The sequence below is a fragment of the Lemur catta genome, chromosome 3 (assembly GCF_020740605.2).
Source record: "Lemur catta isolate mLemCat1 chromosome 3, mLemCat1.pri, whole genome shotgun sequence".
In the NCBI taxonomy this organism is placed as follows: Eukaryota; Metazoa; Chordata; class Mammalia; order Primates; family Lemuridae; genus Lemur; species Lemur catta.
This window is the reverse complement of record NC_059130.1, coordinates 120,848,267-120,874,099: the sequence shown is the minus strand read 5'-3', so window position 1 is coordinate 120,874,099 and position 25,833 is coordinate 120,848,267. Positions and strand designations below refer to the sequence as shown.

Genomic DNA, 25,833 nt, shown 5'->3' with positions numbered 1-25,833 from the left:
ATCACTCCCCCACCCAGCTAGAGCTGTCCTTCCCCAGACCAGGCATCCAGGGGCCCTGTCTTTTATGGTGTCACTGATTCTCTTTGAACGGCCCCAGAGCACCCCTGCAAACAGATGATGTCACTTGGGGTGGTGGGAGCCGGTGCAGGACATCTGAGGGAAATTCTCCACTCACGTCCAAGTCTGACCCCAGATGCCTCCAAACGAGCCACTTTGCATAGAACCCGCTGGTTCCCCTTAAAGCAGGTGCACGTGAACTTGGGCATTTATGAGTGCCCCAGGGCTGGTCCCAGGAAGTGCCCTTCCCAGCCCTGGTTTGCTTGTTTTCCTGGCATGTGGCTGGCGATGCCAAACACACCTGTGAGGGAGGGAGGACCCCGCCCAGCACCTGCCACACTGCTTTGCTGGGGTGGGCAGGTGCTCCCCAAAATGTTCAAAAGCAAGGTGGGCCAAGGAAGAGGTCTCACTTTGACAGCATCCCATGGCATCTGCAGTGACCCGGGAGAGAGCAGGTGTTGATGAGGACTCGCTGTCCAGGAATTTCCCCTTATCCAGCGGCAGCTCCATTCTTCTCTCTGAGCTTTGCCTGGAGCTCTGGGCTGGCTCCGTGCTGGCTCTGAGCCCCTGTGAGCCGCGGGATACGGTCCACTCGTAAAGGCAAAGCTGGGGCCGCAGAGCGGGGCGGGAGGCGCCAGCCCAGGCCAGCCAGCCTGGCAGGGCCGGCGGAGGCGCAGGGTCTCAGGGCAGCCCCACCGCGCCCCCTGGGGGCTGAAGACGGCCCTCGGGTGCGCCTGGACCCAGACACTGGCCACCTTCTGCCCGGTCAAGGAGGAGCCAGGACGAGGGCCCTGAGCAGGGCTCCTTGCATTTTGTGCCCTGTGGCCTCTCTTGCCTCGCCCAGGAGGTGGATGGAGGGCACGCTGCTCTCATGCCAGGGCAGGCACGAACGGGTCCGTATAGAAGGGCTCCCCTCAAGCCCCATGACCTCGGGCACGGTGCGTTCTGGCCAGGAGTCAAGGTTCCACACTGGCAGACAGACTAAAGGTTTCATCCTAACTCGGGAGCTTCATTTTCCCGGTCGTGGCCCGGGTCAAGCTCAGCTAAGGCCCCGGTTCTGACAGCGCTGACCGGCCCCGTAAATGCACTTTCTAACAAGATGTACAGCTGAGGGCGGGGTGGGTGCTGGGGGTGGCCATAACCTCTGAGCACACTGTCTAAAAACACCCCCTTTTCAACAGTTTTTAAGGTGATCTGTGGGTAATTAAGACTTAGATTTAAAAAGACATCTTTTCAACAATTGGTGCTAGGACAACTGGATATCCACAGGCAACACCTTATATGGACATCAGCTCAAACGGATCCACAGACCTAAATGTAAGTGCTAAACTACTAAACCTGTAGAAACACAGGTGCAAACCTTTGAGACCTTGGCTCAGCAATGATTTCTTAAATATGACACCAAAAGCACAAGCAACAACAAAAGATGCTGATAAATCAGACTTCATCAAAATTAAAAACTTTTGTGCGAGGACACTATCAAGAAAGTGAAAAGGCAACCTACAGAATGGGAGAAAATATTTGCAAATTATATATCTCATAGTATCCAGAATACATAAAGAATTTTACAACTCAACAACAAAAAGGGCCGGGTCCAGAAGCTCACACCTGTATCCTAGCTCTGGGAGGCTGAGGTGGGCGGATCGTTTGAGCTCAAGAGTTCAAGACCAGCCTGAGCAAGAGAGAGAGGCCGTCTCTACTAAAAATAAAAAGAAATTATAGGGACAACTAAAAATATATATAGAAAAAATTAGCCAGGCATGGTGGCGCATGCCTGTAGTCCCAGCTACTCGGGAGGCTGAGACAGAAGGATTGCTTGAGCCCAGGAGTTTGAGGTTGCTGTGAGCTAGGCTGACACCACGGCACTCTAGCCTGGGCAACAGAGTGAGACTCTGTCTCAAAAAAAAAAAAAAAAAAAAAAACCACAACAAAAAGACAACCCAATTTAAAAAATGGGGGGCAAAGGATTAAATAGTCATTTCTCCCAAAAGAAACACAAATTGACAATAAGCACATGAGAAGATGTTCAATGTCATTAGTCATTAGGGAAATGAAAATCAAAACCACAGTAAGGGTCCAGTGTTGTGGGTGACTCACACCTATAAATCTAGCATTTTGGAAGGCCAAGCTGAGAGGATAGCTTGAGGCCAGGTGTCCAAGACCAGCCTGAGCAAGAGTGAGACCCTGTCTCTACAAAAAATAGAAAAATTAGCCAGGCATAATGGCACACGCCTGTAGTTCCAGCTAGTCGGGAGGCTGAAGTGGGAGGATCCAGTGAACTCAGGAGTTTGAGGCTGCAGTGAGCTATGATGACTCCGCTGCACTCTAGCCTGGGGCAGCAGAGCAAGACTCAGTCTCACAAACAAACAAACGCTGCAGGAGCAGGAGTCTGTTTCAGAAACAAACCACAATGAGATACCACTTCACATCCTTAGGGTGGAATAAAAAAATCCAAAAGATAACAAGTGTGGATGAGGATGTGGGAAATTGGAATCCCCAAGTGCTGCTGGTGGGAATATAAGATGGTGCAGCTACTGTGGAGAAGAGTTAGGCTATTGCTCAAATCACTATACATAAAGTTGCCATATGACTCAGGCATTCTACTCCTGCGTATATCCCCAAGAATATTGAAAACATATGTTCACACAAAAACTTGTACAAGAATGTACATAGTAGCATTATTTGTAACAACCCCAAAATAAAAACAGCCCAATGTCCATCAACTGATACATAGATAAAACAGAACGTGGAATATCCATAAAGTAGAATATGATGCAGCCATAAAGAGGAAAATGAAAGGTTTGTACATGCTACAGCATAGCTGAACCTTGAACATATTAAACTAAGTGAAAGAAGCCAGCTGCAAAGGAACACATAGTCTATTGTTCTGATCCGATTTGCACATTGCACATTTTATTTATTTATTATTTTTTTTAATGAGGTCTCACTTGGTCACCCAGGCTGGAGCACAGTGGCATGATCATAGCTCAGTGCAGCCTCCAATTCTTGGGCTCGGGCATCCTGCCTCAGCCTCCCAACTAGCTAGGACCATAGGCATGGGCCACCATGCCCGGCTAATTTTTATGTTATATTTTAGAGACAGGGGCCCTGCTATGTTGCCCAGGCTGGTCTGGAACTCCTGGCCTCAAGGGATCCTCCTGCCCCAGCCTCTCCAGTAGCTGAGATTCTAGGCAGGAGCCACTGTGTCCAGCCAAGTTGCACACTTTAAAATGGTTAAAATGTTCACATCTTGTGGGACCTTCAAAGAAATGTTTAAAATGGTAAATTTTATGTAATGTGAGTTTTATCTCAGTTAAAAAAAAGAAGCCATCAGAGGGAGCAATGAGGTACCCGGAGTGGACAACCAAGGGTGTCCCTTTTGATGCAAGAGCGTGGCAATGCCTCTTGTTCTTGTCAGAAAGAGGCAAGAGAGCTCCGGAAGTGCCTACGATCGCTTCGCTGGTCTTACCCTGGTTTTTGCTGGGCAGACTCTCTGGGCTGGGAAGGCTCTCACTGCCCACTGAGGGTCCTAGTAGCCCCGGGCCAGCAGGCAGAGGAGTCCAGGACTGCAGCATCCATGAACTAACTGCAGCCTCCCGGGTCCAAGGCACTTCCTGTCTTTGTGACCTCATGATCCCACCTGCTAGAAATGTCTTGAGGCCTGCTTGGCCCCACTCTCTGGGCTGCTCTCTCCTTTAGTTCACCATGTGAGCTCAGCCTTTGGACTGCAATCATTGTTTTTTTGAGAGATCATGGCAATTTTTTAAAGAACAACTCTCTCTCCTTTTCATCTTGAGCACCAAAACCTCAGAACTCCCAGGTCCTCCAGGCAGAGGTTGCCACGTGCCTGTGTGTGGCACACAAAGCCCACCGATGCAGACCCTGGGGCTCATCCCCTTGGTCATTCATGCCAGGGGCACCAGCCGTGTGCCAGGCCTGATTCTCTGCCCAGGATCCAAGGCAGTGAGCAAAATGCAGTCTTGTGGAGCTTCCAGGGTAATGAAGGAAGAACAAATAAAAAGCAGATGCACAACATTTCAGGTGATGTTACGTGCCTTGCAGAAAATGAGGTCATCAGGGGTCAGTTGGGGCAGGCCTGGGCAGGGGTGTCAGTACGTGCATGTGCATTTCGGGGAGATGGCAGCACCCCCTGCCTTGAAAGTGTTTCTCAAAGCATCAAAGCTCAGGCATGCTAATAGTCTGGCAACACACTAACCCGCAGACACCAGACACAGCCGGGCTCAGCAGAGTAGGTCAAGACCTGCCCAGCCTCATGGCCAGGGTCAAACCCAAACAGCTCCAGGGCCTCCTTTCAAGGTCAAGATACCACTTTACACCTACTAGGATGGCCATACTTTAAAAATAGAAAGTAACAAGTAATGAGAACGTGGAGAAATTAGAACCCCCTACGTTATAGGTGGGAATGTAAAAGGAGAGCAGTTGCAGGTTCCTCAAAAGTTATGGAATCACCACCAGCATCAGCAATTCTGCTCACAGGTATATACCCAAAAGACCAGAAAGCGGACACCTGACAAAGCCATGTTCCTGACAGCACTGTCCACCACAGTCAGAAGGTGGGAACAACCCAAGTGTCCTCACATGGGTGAATGGATAACAGACGTGGTCTGGCCCTACAATGGGCTATTATTCAGCTTACAAAAGGAGTGACATTCTGATACATGCTACAACATGGATGAACCTTGAAAACATGCTAAGTGAAATGAGCCAGACCAGAAAAGGACAAATACTGTATGATTCCCCTTGTATGAAATACCTAGAATAGGCGAATTCCTACAGACAATAAATAAAGTTTTCTAGGGGTTGGGGGAGAAGAGAATGGGGGATTTATTGCCCAATAGGTACACAGTTTCTGTTTGGGATGGTGGAAAAGTTCTGGAAATAGATAATGGTGATGGTTAGACATTTTGGATGTCCTTAACTCCACTGACTTGTACACTTAAAAATGGTTAAAATGGTAAATTTTATCTTTATTTTACCACAATTAAGAGAAAAGCACGATGACCTCTTCTCCGTAACATCAGGGCCCTGGAGGACGGAGACCCTGGTGGAGATGCCCTTCCTTAGACCCGTGTGGTCTTGGTGGCAGTCAGGGGCCAAAACGGGGCCTGCAGGTGAGTGCCACCAGCTAGCCCAGGTCTCAGAAGTGGTGGCTGTGAGTGGGTGACGATGGAGGGTTTTTAATTGCTCCTGAATTAATGTGCTTGCTTCTCACCCCTGGGGCGCCTGGGTTTAATTACTGTCTTAGGTCACATATGCAAATGAGTCTGCTATCATGCCTGGTCTCAGCGGACAGCAGCTGGATTAACCCAAGCCCTCCCTGCCGCAGGAAGCTGGAGCACCACTGGCCAGGCTGGGCTGCCTCCCATGAAGGTGGTGTTTACCGCCCCCGCAGCCGCCGCCGGTTCCAGGTCAAGATGAGCTGAAGAGTTCAAGGTTGTGCTGGGGGAGTCCTTGCTACCTTTAAGGCACAGGGAGATCAACTGTCAGTGGCAAAGGACCTGAACTCATAAATCCTTGGGGATAGAGGATTTTTATAGAAAAGGAAAGAACTGGAAAGACAGCCTGCAGAAGAGACCGTGGATCACAGTGGGATTAGCCCCGTTTTACAGGTGGGGAGACAGCACTGCTAAGTGGAAGAGCCAGAATCCGGCACCATGTTTCCCCCGCCCCACCCCGCCGCCTGCAACTGTGGCTTCGGGGCAGCTGCCTTCGGGGTGGGGGTGCTGGGAACCCACCGCTTATAGGAGAGCTGACTTAGACACATGGAATTCACTGCCAAGAAGCAGGCTCCTAGGATGGCCCCCTCCCGGGCGCATAGCACGGCTCTGTGGACCGTGTTGGTGGCTTTCAGTGGCCACCACCTTCCCGCCTCGGCTGCATCCATTAACCAGGCGTGGGTTTTTCAGGGGAAGCCTGGCTGCTTTTCATCATCTCCCTGGGAGCTGGTCATTCTAGCCCTGCCGGCCATCCTCAACCCTGCGACCCACCTATTTTTCACACCTGTGGCTCTCAAGCCCTGCTGCAGGCTGAAGTCGGCTGGGGAGGCTTTAAAAAGATACTGATGCCAGCTGGGTGCAGTGGCTCATGCCTTTAATCCCAGCACTTTGGGAGGCTGAGGCTGCAGGTACTGCTTGAGGCCAGGAGTTCAAGACCAGCCTGGGCAACATAGCAAGACTCTGCCTCTAAAAAAGAAAAGCTTCCCAGGTGATTCCAATGTGACTAAGTTTGAGACTCTACCACTTCAAGTTTTCGATTTATTTTTGTTCTAATGTCAAGAGGTCCAGGAATTTGGAGGCTGGACAACCACAGACGAGAAATACATGGACTGTGGAAAAATATTTAACACAAGTTTGAAAAAGACAGAAAACAAAGAAAGTGCAGAGACCACTAACAAGTATTACTGAAACTATTTTAAAGACATATAACTTCCTTTAACATGCCAGACCTACCTTTTTTTTTTTTTGAGATGGATTCTTGCTCTGTTCACCGGGCTAGCTCACAGCAACCTCAGACTCCTGGGCTCAAGCAATCCTCCTGAGTAGCTGGGACTACAGGCGTGCATCACCACATCTTGCTAATTTTTTATTTTTAGTTGTCTGGCTAATTTTTCTATTTTTAGTGTAAAGAAAAATAGGCCTACCTTAAATGTTTCACTGAGAATGGTTTTCTGGAAACTTGGCACTCATATTGCCCATCTGCTTCAGACAGAGCCCCCAGGACAAGGTCCTATAGCCTGCAATTCTGCCCGGCTTGTCTGCTGGCCAACGCCAGGAAGTTTAATCACAGTCAGCTGTCCTCATCCGGGGCCTCAGTGTGCCAGGGCCAGTGTGCTAAGCCACTCAGCTCAGCTTGCAGTGGAAATGCCACCAGCCCCGGTTCAGCATCCTTCTCTCTGGTCACACAGATCTGAAAGGGCTCCTGCCTACAGCTGCCATCTAATCTCAAGAGCGATAAATGCCTTTTTCTGATAAGAAATGCTCACATTAAACCAAAATTACAAATACTAACGCTAATTTGCTGCCTCAACGTTGGGAAAAGCAGTACGTAAAGACTGTCAGGCCCAGGTCAGTGATTTACTTCCCCTGCAGAATCAATTTCCAAAGGGACATCCGTCTCTGAACCCTGGCAAGGGTTAGTGTTTTTGGTTGTACGTTGGGACAGTTGCATCGCGGCAGGTGAAGTATGGCTTTGTTATTGTCATTTGGAGATCAAGGAAACGTGCATGGGTGCCAAGCTGACCAGGGATGCACTGTGATGGCTCTGTGATGTGTCAGCTTGCCCAGAGTCCCCAGTCATTCAATCAAATACTGACCTAGGTGTCGCTGTGAGGCTATATCCCAGCTGTAATTAAAGCCACTAATCAGTAGACTTTAAGGGATTATCCTGGATGCTCTAGGTCAGTCCGACTGAATCAGCTAGAAGGTCTTTTTTAAAAACAAGGCTGAGGTCTCCCCAAGAGAGAATAAATTCCACCGTGAAGTGACAGCTTTGCCCATGCCCCTGGATCCAGCCTGCCACTCGTCACTGTCCCATCTGACCGGGACTGTGGATTTCCAGCTTGCTTACTCAAGCCCCACAGTTACGGGAGCCGGTTCCTCCTCCCCCTGGTTCTGCCTCTTGGGTTAATCCACGACTGAGGTGAGCAATGAACAGGAATGTCCACAAGAGGGCGTCCGAGCGTTAAAACACAAAATTCAAGATACTCTGATCCTTTGACCAAGTTATTTTAGGGAAGAAAAGTAAAATGTTAATAAAATATGAGACCTCTTCAAGGGACAGATAACAACCACAGCATTTCATCTCTTGCTTTTAGATCAATGTATTCCTCACATGCTGTGTTCAAGTTTTGTATCTGTACTATCAGGCATTAGCTACTGAGCACATGAAATAAGGCGTGAGAAACTGAGGAACGGAATTTAATTAATTTAAATAGGGTTTCAAGACCTTCTAGATGCCCTTCTGCCTTCCTACAGAGAGCTAGCTTTAAATTTTTCTTTTACCTGCTTCCCCCAGAAATAGAGATCCACATCACAGCTTTGCCCAGGATGGTCATCTTTTTGGAGTCCCTCTGGTTTAGACAATTAGATGGTTATGTGACCTAGTAGCCGCCATCCTTAAGATAATTTGTAAAGAGCTCTGCACCGAACCTGCATTTACTCCCAAATAGATGTCCCATCTTGAAGTCTCGGTCTGCCTCCCAGCTTAGACTCACTGCTGACCCCACACCCCTGGAGGGACACGACACAGCTCCTCTCTCATTTTTTGTCTCAACTGCCCTTCCTAAGGACTTACGCAAATGACCTCAACAGATTCTCCTCCCTTTCTGTCAGAACATAAAACCTCTAGTTCTCAAAGGCCTACCCACTACTGCCATGCCCATGAACACTAAAGACAGACTGAGATTATTCTACAGACACACACACACACACACAGTATTCTCATGGGTTGCGGAGGCTTTTTATTTTGCACAAAACCACTAGGGATCTTGCCTGTGGCCACCTTGGAGATTACACTGCTGGTATACATTGACTCCAGACGCTTGGTGGAAAGTGAGGTGAAAAACAATGATTTGGGCCAATTACATTATTACAGAGCTAGGGTTTCTAACAGGGTTCCAGGTGGTCAAGCTTGGCTTCTGCAGAAGCTCTAAGGAAGCAGCGAGAACACCACAGCAGTGGGCGAGGGGAGGTAACTACCAGAGGCCCCTGCAAGTGCTGGTCGGGGGGCCTTGAGCTGCCCAAGCTGATACCAGGGGCGGGGTCTAATTAGCTGACAAGTGATGATGGTTTGGGGGTGCACCTGCCCACAGCTTACTTGGCCAGGGGGTTTCTGAAGCTCCTGCCAGCAAACTTGGCCTTGCTGCCCAGTTCCTCTTCGATTCTTGGGAAGCACAAAGATAAAGGGAGGGGGAGGGAAAAAGAAAAGTCAAATCTCAATGCCGTGAGTTTTCCTACCCTGGATGTGACCCAAGACACAGCTCACTCCTCCTGGGGAGTTGAAAACGCAGAACCTCCTTTTCTACTTCTTGAACTCTCTAAACTTGTGCTTCTCTGAGATGCCAGGAATAGAAAAGCATTCAGCTCTCCTCACCGCCTCCCCCAGTTCAGCCCACAACGTGTTGTCCACTGACTCTCCCTCCGTGTTTCCGATGGGCAATGTAGAATAAAGACCACGATTGCTATTTCTTAGAATATAAAAATTGTAATGCTTTTTCAGGAAAACAAAAGAACAAATAATGGCATGGGTAAAAAGAGGGACCTTATTAAAAGACAAAATGGGTGTGCTACTTGGATCTTGATGTTAAAAAGACTCTAAGACAATCGGAGATGAGTGAACAGACTTGGTATTGCTATCGTGGAATCGCAACTAATCTTGGGCAACCAAATGTAAGGGGGGTTATGTCAAAAATCTTTATCTGAAAAGTTCTTACTGTTTTTGTATGTATGTCTGAAAATTTCAAGGATAAAGTTTAAAAAAACGGATAACATAGGAGAACTTATGAAATGGGTGTTCCTTTTCCCTGTAAGTCTAGAAAAAAGTAACTAAAGAGGGGGGCATAATCAATCAACACCTACGTGCACATATGGAAATAACATTCATCGGAAACCAATCAGGTGTGAGGGAGGAGGAGGGGATGGGTGAATTCACACCTAACCGGTGTAACGCACACTTTCTGGGTGATGGGCACACTTTTAACTTTGACTCACACAGTACAAAAACAACGTATGTAACGTTTGTACCCCCGTAATATTCTGAAATAAAAAAAGGAAAAAAAAAAAAAAAAAAGAGGGGGTAAGGCTCCCTGCGCCCAGGGGCTTCCTGAGGACAGTGAGAACGGGAAAGGGGGGGAAACCAGAACACCCAATGGCACGAAATAGTGGAAACCCAGCCATTTGCCAATTTTCTTCATCTCTCTATGTCCTGGCTCCACATCCACAAAACCAGGGTAAATGAGCTGAAAACTGAAAATCACTAAGGGGCTCTTACAGCTCTAAAAACACTGTGGTTGAACTGTCAAAGGGGAGCCCATTCTCTCTCCCACCGGAAGATGGCAGCATTGTGCACAACAGGTTCCTGCTTCTGGCTGGTGCTGCTGGCTGCCAGGTGCCGTAGGTTAGGGTCTGTGCCTAACTCTGCTCCACCCTGACCCTGCTCAGGCCCCAGCACCGAGCACCCCTCTGTACATGCCCCGGAGCCAGGCGCTCCTGTGGAGGGCAGTGCCCACATGCAGTGCACACCCGTGAGTGGGTGAACCACAGGCCCATGGTTGTCAGGAACCCCCTTTACCTGAGGAGCTGGTTGTACTTGGCCAAGCGCTCAGATCGGCAAGGTGCACCAGTCTTGATCTAGAAGGAGAAAAGAAAGGTCACATTTGCTTGTAGTGGCCACTGAGTCTTCATGGGCATTTTGGGCAAGGGGAGGGCACCATGCCAGAGAGACTTTCTACACGAGGATCTCTGGCCCTAGGAAGGCGGGGGTAAAAACACACAGGGAGGGCACACAAGACCCCATCCTGTTCAGGCTCACGAACCATGGTCGGTACACAGAGGACACACAGCCCCCAATTCTAACAGCTTTATCAAGCACCCCCCACTACTGGTTTGGGTCCTCCCAGGAAGTTGAAGTCAGTAGAAAAATAAAAGAGAATCTTTCATTCTAAGCAGCTCTTTACCTGCCCGGTGCAGAGCCCCACCACCAGGTCAGCAATGAAGGTGTCTTCAGTCTCCCCAGAACGATGAGACACCATGACGCCCCACCCATTGGACTGGGCCAGCTTGCACCTGGAAGCCATGAAACAACCCAGTTGGCATGACCCCACGTCCCGGTACCATAAACCCGATGGCATTATTCCTCAGTGCTGGCAGGAGACAGATGGAGGGGCCAACAGGAGCTAGAGCTCTCAACACCTAGGGGCTTCGTGGAGAGCAAGAACATAAGCCTCACCCTCCTCTGAACTCCATCCCAAGATCTCTGCAGCCCTCTAGGCATGGCTCAAACACTGGGTCCGGCCTCCCTTGAGGACAGAGACTAGCCTTGTCTGACAGCCCCTCACTGCATTCATTCACTGCATAGCCTTCTCCGTGTGACATTAAGCCACATGTCTAGGGCCACGAAGGAGTCAGGATTCCGGCCACCACTGCTCAACGCCCTAGTCCCTGGTGCGCTTGCTTACTTTCAAAGGCACCTGGAGTTCAAACATGAAATCGGTCACAACTCCAGGGCGTGTGCAGCTCTAGTCAGCCGGACTCCCCAGCACGGGAACAAAGGGCCCCAGTTCTGATTCACAATCTCCAGCTGTGTGAAAGCTGCTCTCCTGCGAGGACACTTACGCCTGAAGGGACTCGGTGACGGAGCCGATCTGGTTCACTTTGAGCAGGAGGCAGTTGCACGATTTCTCACTCACGGCCTTGGCAATCCGCTTCGGGTTGGTCACTGTGAGATCGTCCCCCACCACCTGGATTCCTGCGCTGGCCGTGAACTTCTGCCAAGCTGCCCAGTCGTCCTGGTCAAAGGGATCTTCAATAGACACCACTAAGGGAGGAGAGACAAGCCTCCTCAGGGTGACGCTCCTGGTCTGCCAAACCACAACGCCCGCCCGGAGCCTCGCTTGGCCTCTCACCCGCCCTCATGCCACTCTCACCTGCGGGACCAGGAGCAGCTCCCCAACTCGGCCTGGAAACACTCTGCCTGCAAACACTCTGCCCCACCAACCCACTCCTGCAGCAGGGCACCGGGGCCCACGATCCTGGGCCCACAGACTTTTTTAAAAAAGAGGATAGTAACCTGCCTAAGGTGGCCTGAGCTTAGTGCCACTAAGAATAAGAACGGAGCAGCCTCAGAAGCGTGAAGACCTGAGTGACAGCCGTGGCCAGCCTTGACCAAGTCATTTAGTGTGGCGCTAAAATGCAGACTCGGGAGCCAGGCCTCCTGGTCAGAATTCTTGCTCCATCATTTGCTGCAGGCCCTCGGCAAACCACTCTGTGCCTCAGCCTCCTCTCCGGCAAAACGGCAGTGACAGTCCCTAACCTGTGTGCATTAAAGGATGCCCAGAGCCTAGAACCGAGCCAGCTCATAGGGAGCATCACACATCTCAGTAACAAGCAGCCACCGGGATTCAAGGCTGGTTTCCTGGTCTGCGTACAGGAGCACAGGTGGCATCTGCTCCATGAAGCTACTGCCATGGGGACGGAAGTAACTAACTGCATCGTGAATGGCTTATAACACAGTGTCATTGCTGGCACCTAAAGAACCATCTCCTGAGACTCCTCTGCGAGCCCTACGCAGGTACACCGTGTGCACCCCCGGCTCAGGCCCCGAGGGGAGGTGAGTAGCAGACACCCCCACTCGGCCTGGCAGCCATCAGCAGCCAGTCAGCTGCTGCAGCTGCGGAAGGAGGAGCACTCACCTGGGTAGTCCCTGACGAAGGACTTGTACAGGTCGGCCAGCTGGTCAGGTGTGATGTACCTGCTGGGGTCGTCGGGAGACTTGAAGTCCAGGTCATACTTCCCAGACCGGAAGAACTCGGAGGCGGCCACGTCCATGCCGATGACCACCTTATCGGTGTAGCCCGCTTTCCCGATCGCGTTCTTCAGCAGCTCCAGGGCTGGAAAGAGACGGTGGCGACAGTTTGGAAAATAGGTAGAGATAAAATTTCCCTCCAACAGCTGCCCAACAGGGACTGGAACAGACAGAGCAGGCGGTGTTTGGGCCCAACCATCGGTTTTGATGACATGAGTTACTTTTTTCTCCTTTGGGGCAAGAAACCATTGGTCGGAGCTGTTGGTGCATCACCAATCGGGAAATTCAGCGCAGCTCCCAGGAAAAGTCTTTCCCACTGACAAATGCTCCCAAATTTACTGCCCAGGAACAGCTGTGCTGGCCAAGATACAGTTACAGTGACCAGCTGAGATCAGCTGTCCCGAGGAGCGGGCTTTAAATAGAGCTGAGGCTGGGATCCAGGGGGAGCCCAGTGGGAGGGGAGCGCCGGACAGCAAGAGCCTCTCCCAGGCTGTGCCAAGAGCTCAGACTTGGGGTTTGCCTTGCCCAGCCATGCTGCCCGGCCCACAGAGCAGACAGACACTTGGCTCCTGCGACACCAAAGATCCTCAAGCTATTAGGCAAAACCATGGGAAAGGGACATTTTTTATAAAACACAAATGGCTAAGTATCAGCAATCTCATATGGCTGAATCAACGAACAGAGTATTTTCTTTCTTTTACTAGGTGCTCTTGAAAGCAATAGAAATATGTTTAAGTACTGTTTATCCTTCTAAAAAAAAGAACTCAGCAGTGAATAATTCTTGTCCCAAGACTTGTTTTTTTTTAATTTTTTAAAGACGCAGTCTCACTGTGCTCAGGCTGGTGTCGAACCCCTGAGCTGCAGCAATCCTCCCACCTCGGCCTCCCAGAAACCTAGGACTACAGGCGTGAGCCACCACACCCATCCTGTCCCAAGACTTTTTGTACTCTCTAGAATCTTCACACTTAACTATGCTAAGGATTCAAAGCAAAACCAAAACAAAACATAGCCTGTTTAATGATTACCCTAGTAGAATTTACTAAAATAGTTATCAACCATATTGCGGAACTAAACGACCAGGACATCCCTGTACACAAAGGATGTCAAGCCTTTGCCACCGCAAGGTCAGCAGGAATCGTGAGGAATAAACTGTCTCTCCATACCCCAGCCAGCCTAGCTTCGACAATGAGCAGGGCATTCAGAAATCAAACGAAGGAAATTCCTTCTATTCTCCTTTAAAATGACGTGCCCACTTTTCTGAACAAAAGGTAGAAAGATGACTATTCCCAAGGTGGCTGCGTGCAAGATCCTCCCGAGGGAGGGAGATGGCACGACACAGCCCAGGAGCCCCTCTGGTGCCTTTACCTTCTTTATTCTCCAGGATGTTGGGAGCAAACCCGCCTTCGTCCCCGACATTGGTGGCATCTTTCCCGTATTTCTCCTTGATGACGTTCTTCAGGTTGTGGTAAACCTCTGCTCCGATGCGCATGGCTTCCCCGAAGTTTGCCGCGCCGACGGGGAGGATCATGAACTCCTGCATGGCCAGCTTGTTCCCAGCGTGAGAACCGCCATTGATGACGTTGAAAGCCTGGGGAGGGGCAGGGCAGAGAAACATGGTACCAGGCCCAGACGGCCCCACGGAGCAGCAAGCCCCTCGCGTCCAGTCATCTGGCTTGCAGAGGGGCTCAAGACTTGGTCCTCAGGGAGCATCAGTGGGGCCAGGGGCAGCTGTGAAAGGCTCACCAGGGCTCTCTCTCTCTTTTCTGAGACGGTGTCTTGCTATGTTGCCCAGGATAGCCTCAGACTCCTGGGCTCAAGCAATCCTCCCACCTTGGTTTCTCAAGTAGCTGGAACCACAGGCACCCGCCACCACACCTGGCTCTCTTTCGCTAACTGCAATATTTATCGTGAGGAGAAACACACCCTAACAAGGATAAGTATGACTGCCATCCTTGTCACAAATGAAGAACCTGGAGTTCAGGGAAGTTGAGTCACCTGCTCAAGGTCATGCTTAGCAAGGGGCAGGGGAGCTGTGCTGGGAGTCTCATGTGCAGGAGATCAAGGAACAGAGAAAGCTGACACCCATGACTGCTCGCTCGGGAAGTTCCAATAAGCCACTCACCGGGACTGGCAGGATGACTTCGGAGTTGCCAGCCAAGTCAGCGATGTGGCGGTACAGGGGCACCCCCTTCTCAACAGCACCGGCTTTGCAGACAGCGAGGGATACCCCAAGAATGGCATTTGCACCAAACTTAGCTAGAATAGAAATAAACAGAGCAAAATGAAGGTGTTTCTTACTTATTAACCTTTCTTCTGCAGGCCTGCTGCCCATAGGTGCACCGCACCACGGCGCACCTTGAGTTGCATTCTGAACTGTCTCCTCACCCCCATCGTAACTCATGTTCAATGTTCAAGCTAGAAATGCAAACAGCACTCCGCGTGGCCCCGCCCGCATTTCTCCCCCGATTCAGAGCCCCTTCTTTGGTTGATGAACTCTAGCCAACTCCACACACTGCCTGGTTTATTCTAGAGGGCAAACCTCTTGAGTAGCCGTACAGACAAGCTGCCATCACCTGGTTATGTTCCCCATATTTTTTTAAAAATGTGATTTCTTAAGGCGAAGCCCAGAAACAGGAAGGGACCACATATTGTCATTTAGTGCATCATCAGGGATTGTATGATCTCTTCCTGGAAGTTTTTTAAAAGGTCTTCAAGAGACTTCACAATCTTCCCCAGCAAAGGTTCTACCTTGGGCCACTCACATTTATTTTCTGTTCCATCCATCTCGATCATCAGTTTGTCAATCTTCTCCTGTTCCACGACGTTCAATTTCTACAAGGCAGAGGGAAGGAAAAGCGCTCAGAAGGGGCAGGCACTGCTCTAGCTGCATGACCTTCACACTCCCACCACGAATCTATAAAACTTGGAACTGTGCACAATCAAAATCAATTCTGTGCTCTATGTTTGTTTAATACGTTAAAAAAAAAGGAAGAAGGAAAAAAAGAAAAAAGGTGTAAGGGGAAAAAAGAAAAATCAGCGGGGAGGCACAAAACTGCCTTTCACTTGCTCTAACGGTCTCAGGCATCTATCTCCAGCACGGAATCAGACATGGAGGCTCAAAGACATACTCCCGTGTCACAGCAGTGCAGTCCAGCCGGGGCGTCCAAAGTTACATGACACATAAGACAGAGTCGTCTGGTACACGCCACGTAACCATGCAGGCTGTCACTACCAATGACCGTGACTTTTGTGGGCAATAAACAAACATCAACACTCCTTTCAAATGGCAGCTCTGCCGCCCACTCTCGGCACCTGAACGACGGTAAGCCTTCATCCTCAGGGGAGGCAGGATTTCCAGAGCCCAAAATCATTTAACAAAACATCTGATGATTGAGCAAAATGAGTATTTTTGGTGGACTATAAAGTAATAAAACTGATGCCTTGAGAACTCGCTTAAAATAATTTTTGAATAAAAACCAGCATTACTTTTAAACTTCATAAATGAATCATAACAATGCATGGTTTTATATATATGTAATGTTCTTTATATAAAAACTAAAACACGCCAAGAAAATTATCTGTAACCCCATCATGCCGTGTTAACAGATTGGAGTCTTCTGTGGTTTTTGACAAGGCATCCCTGTAAAAAGCAAGCAGTCACCCAAGCAGACAGCTTCAGAGGCCACTCCGCACAACAGCGAGGTATGCTTCCCCCAGGGGAAAACAACCGTCAAGGGATGCCCTGCTCATCGAGTCAGTCATGCCACGTAAGGGACAAAGAACAAAGAGTGTGTGGGGGTTCCCAGGAGACTGGCATGCAGGGCGTGTGCAGGCAGAGCGGCAGTGAGAAACTTCCACTGGGGACCAGTCCAATGGGGAGCGATTACAGAGGGCCCCAGAGGTCAGGCCACAAGCAGCACGTCGGGGCTGGGCCGGGCATGGTGGCGTGCGGGCCTGCATCTCAGCTACTTAGGAGGCTGAGGTGGGAGGCTCTCTTGAGTCCAGGAGTTTGAGGCCAGCCTGGGAAACATAATGAGACCTCATCCTCTATCCCTCAAAAGCAAGCTGGGGACAGAGTCAAAAAAGCATCTCATTTTCCATCAGATACAGGGGAAATTCAAGGAGGGGAGGGACTAGACAAGGAGGCTGGGGCTGGGCTGGGGCTGTGCTTAGCAAGCTCCTCTAGGCGGGCGTTTTCCAACTGTTCGCATCTGGGGAGCTCCACTGGAATCGTGTAGGGAAGGGTGGGGGCCACCGGGAGGAAAATGAGACAAAACCCCACTGAGCTGCTCAGGTTCCTAGGTCCTCAGCTCTGTTTTACCTACAGCAGCTCTACTTCTACCTGTTCTGCATTGAGGTTTCAGGTAAGATTTTATCTAACAGGAATCCCACTGTTAAAAGCAAAGTCAGTAGAAATATAGTAAATAATTCCAAAGTTCATGAGAAATTAGTCACCATGGACACTACCTCCAACACCCCTGAGAGCCGCTCTTAAACTCTGGGTCTCAATTTCTCAAAGGTCAAGATAGTTGTAGGAAAATAAAAAAAAAACAACAACATGGCTCTAAGACAGTCCTCACTCCTTTGATCCAATTCCACATGCTATCAGAAGTGGACACACGGGCAGCGGGCTATGTTAGTTATGTCATTCGTGGGCTGGGCTATGTTAGTTATGTCATTCGTGGGCTGTTCTCATGCACGACAGGGAATCCAACTGGTTTCAGCAGCTCTCAGAATAAGCTCTTCCGTAAACAGGAATGCCCCTGGGCCTGGGAGACGCTCTGGTGGCATTAATACCCATGAGTTTTCAGGAGGCAGGTCCTACCTTGCTAATCAGGGCAGGCGCAATAGTTTTATTGATGTGCTCAACAGCCTTTGAGACACCTAGAAGGAACAATCACATCAAATTACTGACATTACTTTTAGCAACAGGCTTGAGCAGCACTGCTAGAGAGAACTACTAATGCTGTTGACCCAGAGCCCGCCAAGAAACGGTCTGTGGGGCCTCTTTAAACCCCCACCCCCACCCCCAGAATTGCAGAACTGTCCGGCCCAGTCTGAGTGCTCTCACACAGCAGCCCAGGGGTTAGAGCCACACGAAGAGCAACCCGCTCAGAACCAACTGCCGGAGGTTAGTTGCAAGACCATGCGCTGGAAATACAGCTGCAGAAACTAGAGGCTGCCCAGTGAGTTACCTGAGTGCACAAAGCTGGTGCCAGGAACTCATTAATATACTTAACGGGTCTGGAGATGCCTGCCCAGTGGCGATGGACGAAGAAGGAAAAATGAGACTCAGAAGAGAACAGGTGAAGAAGGACCGGAAGGGAGAGAAAGCAAGGAAACAGGAAGGTAGAGAAGAGTATTTCAGGGACCATGCGTTCATTGGCCCACAAATGCCGACTTACTGAGAGCTTACTTCCAGACAGGTACCCACGCAGGCCACTGAACAGTGGGGACATGCTTACGTGAGGACAGCCCTCTCTGCAGCACTCACGGGGACTGCACGCACAGCCTCCCTCCGGCACCGTCCCTGCAACCCTAACCTCCGCGTTTCTCCACCCTATTTCCCTATCACCCTCCTCTGCAGCCTTTTTAGACTCTGCCCCAACTGCTCCCCCCTCAGTGTTAATACCACACACACATCTGTTCCGTACTGTGGCCCTTCGGAGGACCACACACCACGGTGGTATTGTGAATTTTTTTGCCAAAGCCAATTAGAATGCTACATGCTTTTCTGCAATTTGGTCACAAAGGTTCTACCTATAGAAAGGCGAGAGGTGCACACTAACAAGTCAATTTTAATATAGCCGACCAGAGGCTGGCTTAGCCACAGAGCTTCTGTGAATAAGGCAACAGGAAAAATGGTCCCAAACCACAATGACTCATCTGTAGGTCATCATTAATGGTCGGCCATTAGCTAGACTTTCCTTAGATACTTTCTTGTCCTTGAGGAGGGCAGGTGGCCTGGAAGGCCCACAGAGCCTTCCTGAGAGAAGGGAACGCTTTGCCTTAGTGTTAGTTAACAGGTCCTCCGCCCCTTGGGTTCCCTGCCCTGACCATGAAGGAGTATTTCACAGACTGGAGACAAACTGCAGTAGAAATGAGCACTGAAACTCTTCACCCCGAGTTTCCAGGCTTAGGAACCCTGGAATGGACACGCCAGCTTTCCCAGCACTGCTCCTGTTTATGCAGTGAGTTAAGTCAGGCTCATCACCCGCAAACGCAAGCCCCACCCAGAGTAGGAGGCATCTGGGAAAGGCCAGGAGCGGGCTAGAGGTGGGGAGGCTGTGGCTCTGGGCTCCAGGTCTTACCCTTCCCCAAATAGCGAGTCTTGTCATTGTCGCGGAGCTCTAGGGCCTCATAGATACCAGTTGAGGCACCACTTGGCACAGCAGCTCTGAAGAGACCTGGATGAAGAGAAAAAAGCAACAGGAATTCAATTACTGCACAAGTCTAGGTTCCCTCCCACTCACAGATGGCATCTGTCACCAGAGAACACTGTTTCTTCCTCCTACCAACTAGATGATTCAAACTGTCTCCTCCGTTCTTCGTGCCCTTCACGTTTTTATGATTTTGCAATGCAAACTCTATTGCAAAGCTGATGGATTTCTCTAGTATAAAATGGTCTACAGCGGAGCTTCTCATACTTTAATGTGCACACATACTACCTGGGAATCTTGTTAAAATGCAGATTCTGGCTGGGCACAGTGGCTCACGCCTTTAATCCTAGCACTCTGGGAGGCTGAGGCAGGATGATCACTTGAGTTCAGGGAGTTCAAGACCAGCCTGAGCAAGAGTGAGATCCCATCTCCTCAAAAAACAGAAAAATTAGCCAGGTGAGGTGGTGTGTGCCTGCAGTGCCAGTTACTCGGGAGGCTGAGGCAGGATTGCTTGAGCCCAGGAGTTTGAGCTACGATGACGCCACTGCACTCTAGCCAGGGCAAGAGTGTGAGACTCTGTCTCAAAAAAAAAAAAAAAGCAGATTCTGATAGAGGAGATCCAAGAGTGTGAGCCGAACGAGCCTGCAGCTGGTGCCTGGCAGCTGGTCTAGGGACCACCCTCCACAGCACTGTCCAGCGGGAATATAATTCGAGCCCGTAGGGGATTCCGGATGTTCTGGAAACTATGTTGAAGTTGTGAAGTAAAAATGGAATATCTATCAGCTCAACAGGAAATCTCTGTAGCTCATCTGTTTCAGTATGGACAGTAATAAATACTATTTTGGGGGTTTTTCTGCCAATAGGAAACGGGAAAACAGGATGGAGTAGCAAAAAAATAAAGACAATAGAAGCTGTGGAGTTAAAAACACAAGCAACAAATCAGGCAATCTCGCAGATACAGAAACTAGCCATCTGGCTAAACCTATTCTGTGAAGCATAAAAATGGCAAATCTTGGAGAAGGCACAAGGACAGTGTCAAAAAATGTGCTACAGATATCTGGCTACAGGGGGCAGAGAGGTTTAGGGGAGCAGAAGTGTAGGCAGCCTCTCAAAGGTGGAAGGAATTTCCGCATCTGAGGAGTGTGAAGACCTGGTGCGGGTGTGGAGGCAAATGAACCAAGAGAAAAAGACCAACCAAGTATTTGCATCAAATGATGGGTCAGTGCCCCACGCTGCATTTGCAATGCACGTGTTATCAGGACACCCGTTCTTCTTGAAACACCCTTGCTTCCCACATAGCCATCCTGCACTGGATTAGGTGAAGAGACGAAAACAAGAGGCTCAAAGTCTATGGACTCTGGGTGACAATGACACCCTGTAGGTCCATCACTCTGGTGCAGGATGTGGATAGTGGGGGAGGCTGTGCCTATGTGGCGGCAGCGGGTACGTGGAACTCTGTACCCTCTGCTCAATTTTGCTGTGAACTACAACTGCTCCAAAAGTCAATAAATGAGAGAGAGATATGAAAAGCTCTTAACAAACCCACCATTTCATGTTCATTGAAAAGGATTAAGACACACAAGAAAGTAAGTTCCATTTATTTCAGTTTCAAAATATTTTAGTTTTAATCATTTTAAAGTGTTTCAAAGAAAATGCCCCTCTCCAATCAATCTTCTAGCATCTGGGATCTTTTATAGTTGTTTCAAGTTCATTAAGTTCTGAGTGGAAATTTCCACCTGTTGACTAAGCAAGCCGATCTCGTGTGATGAAGCAACATTCTCGCAGCCCGTGAGAGCCCTTGGTTTTCACCGTAAAGCACATGTTCAGAAGAAACCCCACCGGGAGTGCTCCCCACACAGCAAATAACCCAAGGCAGAACACAGCGAAGTCTCTGCTCAATGAAGTTGAGCCTTGAGGACCCTTCTTTTGCTGAGGGCGAGGGGAGGGGTAAGAGCAAGGGTGGGGTTCCATCCACCGCTAGGCCTGTGACTCACAGTGACTCAGTTCTGACTGGCAGTGCCATGTGCTCAGCATGGCTGAGTGATTCTCCTGCCTGAATCTCCTTCTCCAACCTCACCCACTACGGCCATTTATAAAATAGCGGAGTCACTGCTGGAGGTAACACAGGGCTACTGAGACACTGGATTTTCTTCTAAGTAACAACAACAACAACAAAAAAAGGCAAGGAGTTTTTAAGAGTCCCCATTCTATTGTGTTTTTACATGAGAAAACTCCTCCTATGGGGACTTACAGCCCCATTTGGTTAGTAAGAATTAATAAGAGCTATGGACTGGTTCAATGGCCAAAAGTAAAAACTGTCCCTTATCCTTGGTTTAAGAGTGATTTCTGGATAGACAGATGAGTGCTATATTTATACTTGCAGGCACTCCCCTAATCTTTCCTTATCAAGAGAGAATGACCATCCTATCACACCATATCTGCTTATTTGGTCACGGCAAGCTGTTAGCCAACAACTAGTGATGGGTCCTTTTAGGGACAAGATCTCGCCTTACTTCCTTACCTCATTGACCTAGAAGTCAACTTGGGGTCTGTTTTAAATACCAAGAAGCAGCAAGACAAGGACTCCATGACCTACAAACCCCCAAGCCCCTTAGTCAGGAATCACAACCTATTTGCATGTGCAGACAAGAAAGAAAAAAGCTGTTAAAATAACAGATACTTTCTTGCCTAAGGCTTCATCATAAAAATTTTTAAATGAAGTGTGGTAGAAAGAACTATGGAAACCAAGGTGGCACATACCTTTTGCGGTGAAGAGATCGACCTCAACAGTGGGATTCCCACGAGAGTCAAAGATCTCTCTGGCATGGATCTTGAGAATAGACATGGTGAATCTCTGTGGGGAAACACACAGTTCATATTTTCCATAAACCACCATGCAGCATTTGCTCATTCATTCAAGGGATCACTTCTGAGGGTTCCTGGCCTGGCAAAGAATCTGCACTGGACTAACTATTGGATGTAGGAAAGTTGGTTAGAGTGGAGGAAAAAAGGCTGCCGGAAAGCAGTGGGACTTCTCCTAAAAACGAAGGTTGGGCCCAGCTCTGGAAGGCCTTAAATCCCAGCAGCTGATTTCTTGTCCTATAAGCAAAAAAGGCTAAAAATGTGTGTGCCAGGGAGAAATCAAATGCAACTATAATAGAAAGATTAATGTGTTGATGCATGCAGAATGGCTCAGGAGGGAGAAGTCTGAAACTGGTTGTTGTCACTAGTTAACAATGAGGGCTGGCACAGGAATGGAAAGGGTGGAGAACAAATGGACCTGAAGGTCACAAGAAAAACCATCCAGAACGATGCCAAAAAGAAGGGGGTGGGGGGAACCAGGAGAAAAATCTGGCTTATAGTACAATAGTGAATTAAAAGTTTGGGATATAATTCATCAAATTAAATTTGAGGTGACAGTAGCATGTTCAATTGGTTGATACTAAATAATCAGTTAGAAATTTTGAGTTTGGAGTCAGGAATAATTAGCTCCTTGGTATGTGTGTTGTGATCTTTGCTGCCACTTTCTGGACCTTTCAAATTTCACAATATTTGGGTTGTTAGCAAGATAGGACATATCAATAAAGACATCTAATTAGTATTTCTTTCCAAGGGCATTTTACTTCACCTAAAAAACCTATTTATGAAATGTTGTAATTTGTAAATAAAGATTCTATCTTTGAACACAAGGAAACTTCGAGGGAAGAAGCTTCCTTTGAAAACATCTTAAAAAATTGCAGCAACAAAGAGCAAATGGCAAGTCCTCAAAGAAAGTCCCTCTCTTGCTCTTTTTCCTTGGGGAAACTAACTGAACAATTTATAGAACTGAAGTGGATGAGAGGAATTGAATTAGTGTTCAGAAGCCATTATCTAGCTGGGCTTGCCTCCAACATCTTCTCTAGAATGTTATGAAGCAGCAAACCGTCTTTTTAAGTTTCAAAATTAGATACTGAAATCACTTCTGCGGTTATGCTGTCTATGTAACAATGGAGTTTTATTCCTTAGCCAAGAAAAAGGTATCTAGTTTTTATTTATGTTCCAAAGAGCAAACTTGTTTAAATTACTTTTTAAAATCTTTGTTAATCTTGAATTTTGGCAAATTATATACTTGCATAAGATTCCCATCACCCCAAAAAGTTCTCTCAGGCCATTTCCAGTCAATTTTCCCTCTCCCCCATTGCCGGGCCACGACTGTGATTTACCATGTGGATTTCAGATGCACTTTTTTTTTTTTTTTTGAGACAGAGTCTCGCTTTGTTGCCCCGGCTAAAGTGAGTGCCGTGGGGTCAGCCCAGCTCACAACAACCTCAAACTCCTGGGCTCAAGCGATCCTTCTGCCTCAGCCTCCCAAGTAGCTGGGACTACAGGCATGTGCCACCATACCCAGCTAATTTTTTCTATAGGTATTTTAGCGGTCCATATAATTTCTTTCTATTTTTAGTAGAGACGGTCCCGCTCTTGCTCAGACTGGTCTCGAACTCCTGAGCTCAATCCGAACTCCTGAGCTCAATCCGCCGGCCTCGGCCTCCCAGAGTGCTAGGATTACAGGCGTGAGCCACCGCGCCCGGGCCAGATGCACTTTTAAACATAATTTTATTACAATACCTCCGCATTTTTGGTTTCATTCATGATGCGAAAAATAAAACATAGCTTATCTTTAAAGTGGACTGAAAAACTACTCTCCAATGTCATAAACGCTCCGGGAGCAGACTGGGCGGAGGGTTGCTATGATTGCCAGCCTTCACTGCTTTTAGCTGCTGCGATTGAACCCCGCCCCAGGGGCAGATTAAGTGGACCGAGCAGTCAGGGCCTAGGTGGGCTCGAAAGCCAAGTGAACCAATGGACCACACCGCCCAGGGGAAAGAACACATCGCAGAGGAAACTACCAACAGGAAGTTTCTTAAAATACGTCCTAAGGCAGATTAGGGCCCGACTGTTGGTGGCCAGCCGGGGAGCTGGGAGCAGCTATTGCCTAACTTGGGCGAGGTCGCCCGGTTATCCAACGGCTCTGCAGCGGTTTGTTCAAGAATAAGCACCTTCTCGAAATCACATTAGTCACTGCTTATTCCGGAGCAGCAAGAGGGGGGACACCCAGACACTCAACTGCAGGCCGCGAGCCGAGAGTGCACGCGGGGCCGCGGTGGGGGAGGGGACTGTAGCATCTCGGGCGTCTCTCCTCTCCCGACCCCTTCCTCCATTTTAGGAAGGGCCTGGCTCTAATGACCACCGGGGGTTCAATATGCGTCTCTCCAAAATTTTTCTACTTGGTTATTGATGGAAAAACACCTTCCACTCCCGGATCCCGCTGTGCTAACGGCCCGCGTGCGCTGCTCCTGACCTTGCGAGTACAGTTATCCTGTACTCCGTATATTAACTCCGTAATCACATGTTGATCTGCACCTTCCCCCCTGCAAAGAAATCGGGCGCCCGCCGCGCCCGGAACCCCAGGGCGTTCAGGAGGCGCCGGCCCCGCCCGGGGAGGGCGGCTCGCACGTGGCCGGCGACCCCTCCAAGCCGAGCCCGCGGGGTCGCAGTCTCCCTAATGGGAAAGGGCCCCACAAGCCCAGAAACCCCCCGCGCCGGCTACCCGACGCTCACTCGGTAGCCCTTCCCCGGCGTCCTCACCTGGCCCCCGGCTCTCTTTGCCCAAGACAGAAGCAGAGGGTTGCTGCAGACACGAAGGTGTGCGTTAGGCCGGCGAGGTCTGTCGCCCCAAGTCCCCGCAGCTCCTCCCAGCGCTGCCCGCCCCGACTTCCTGCCCAGCTCGGCGAGACCCCGCCCACTCCCCCCCATCCTCCGAGCCACGCCCCCTCAGTGTCGCCTCGCCATTGGCCCGGGGCGCCGTCACTCCGGCCTTCATCTCCAGGAAAGGGGCGGGACTGTGGCAGCCACCGCTGCCGGGAAAGCGGGGCGACTAGCCGGGGACCCAGGGTGGAGGGCCTGTGGGGCTCCAACTCCCCAGTGGTGATGTTGGGGTGCATGCGAGCCCCAGACCGGCACTGGGACCCCTGGGACGAGCTGGGGTCTGTGGAGCCGGAGCGCCGGGCGAGGGATGGGGACGGAGCGGCGGGCATGAGGGCTCGGGGCTCTGTCACGTACTGCGAGTCCCGCACGCACTTAGCGTCGCTCCGGCGCCGCTCGTCCAGCCCACGACCTTGGTGACGACCTTAGCGGCCCGCCCCCCTGCCCGTCCCTTCAGTCCCCTGCCCCGCCGCGAGACCCCGTCGGCGTCGGGACGTCGCGAGCTCAGGCCGTACTTGGGGGGGAGGGGGGGCTGCCGGGGGCCACGTGCGCCCCCCGCGCGTGCGCGCTGCGCCCGGGCTCCTGCGCGCCACCCGCCAAGGTGACCCTGTCCCTTTGTCCTTGCTGCAGCGGCCGGACGCGAGTATCAGACCCAGGTAGTCAAAGAGAAGGTTCACTTTCCTTTAATTTTACATAATGCTTTTTGAGCGCTTCCTGCGTACCAGGCATCTCCCCGCAGGCTCCCCCAGTGTTAATTCATCCTCTAGCTCCTGTCCCTGTTGAATCTTGAAAGGAGACTTCATATCTCTCCCCACCCCGTTTCCCATCTGGGGAACTAGCTCAAACCTACCTGGATACTTGTGACCCATCCATGTAATGATTTGGGACAGGAATTTCACATAGACCCGGGGGATTTCTCAAAGTTAAAGACCGGTAATATTCCACTGTGGTCTGGCGAATGAAAACCAGGAAGGAGCTGGTGGAGTGACTTTATCTTTCTGATCAAGAAAGAACTCACAGCCATTAAAAAATCATCTCAGCCCTCTCCACTCCAAGGGAGGGCTGAGATGATCACTTCACTTTCTGTGATAGTTATTTTTGTATTTTTTCAGCA

General features: G+C 49.8%; 1 protein-coding gene across 4 annotated transcripts; it reads right to left on the bottom strand.

The window, feature by feature from the left end:
• Positions 1-8,513: 8,513 nt before the first annotated feature.
• Positions 8,514-24,786, bottom strand: ENO1 (enolase 1). Of its 4 annotated transcripts, none has more exons than XM_045546217.1 (12): positions 24,603-24,786; positions 21,738-21,831; positions 18,909-19,004; positions 17,423-17,481; positions 15,360-15,429; positions 14,720-14,853; positions 13,963-14,185; positions 12,485-12,682; positions 11,409-11,610; positions 10,751-10,859; positions 10,366-10,424; positions 8,514-8,958 (listed from the first exon to the last, which is right to left on the bottom strand). In XM_045546217.1, the coding sequence occupies exons 1-12, from the start codon at positions 24,768-24,770 to the stop codon at positions 8,889-8,891; spliced, it is 1,482 nt and encodes a 493-aa protein (XP_045402173.1). In that variant the 5' UTR covers positions 24,771-24,786; the 3' UTR covers positions 8,514-8,888. The 4 variants fall into 4 exon arrangements, with proteins under 4 accessions (XP_045402173.1, XP_045402175.1, XP_045402176.1 ...); XM_045546219.1 differs by lacking the exon at positions 17,423-17,481 and adding an exon at positions 17,793-17,851 and having other exon boundaries at positions 24,603-24,689; XM_045546220.1 differs by lacking the exons at positions 18,909-19,004; positions 21,738-21,831; positions 24,603-24,786 and adding an exon at positions 17,793-17,884.
• Positions 24,787-25,833: the final 1,047 nt, after the last annotated feature.

Coding starts and splice junctions, on each gene's coding strand:
- ENO1 (XM_045546217.1), bottom strand. CDS start 24,770: ATGGGGGGGAGTGGGCGGGGTCTCGCCGAGCTGGGCAGGAAGTCGGGG. Junction 12,683..13,962: donor CATCCTGGAGAATAAAGAAG/GTAAAGGCACCA, acceptor GTCTCTTTCCAG/CCCTGGAGCTGCTGAAGAAC. Junction 10,425..10,750: donor TGGGGCTCTGCACCGGGCAG/GTAAAGAGCTGC, acceptor TTCTCCTTCTAG/ATCAAGACTGGTGCACCTTG.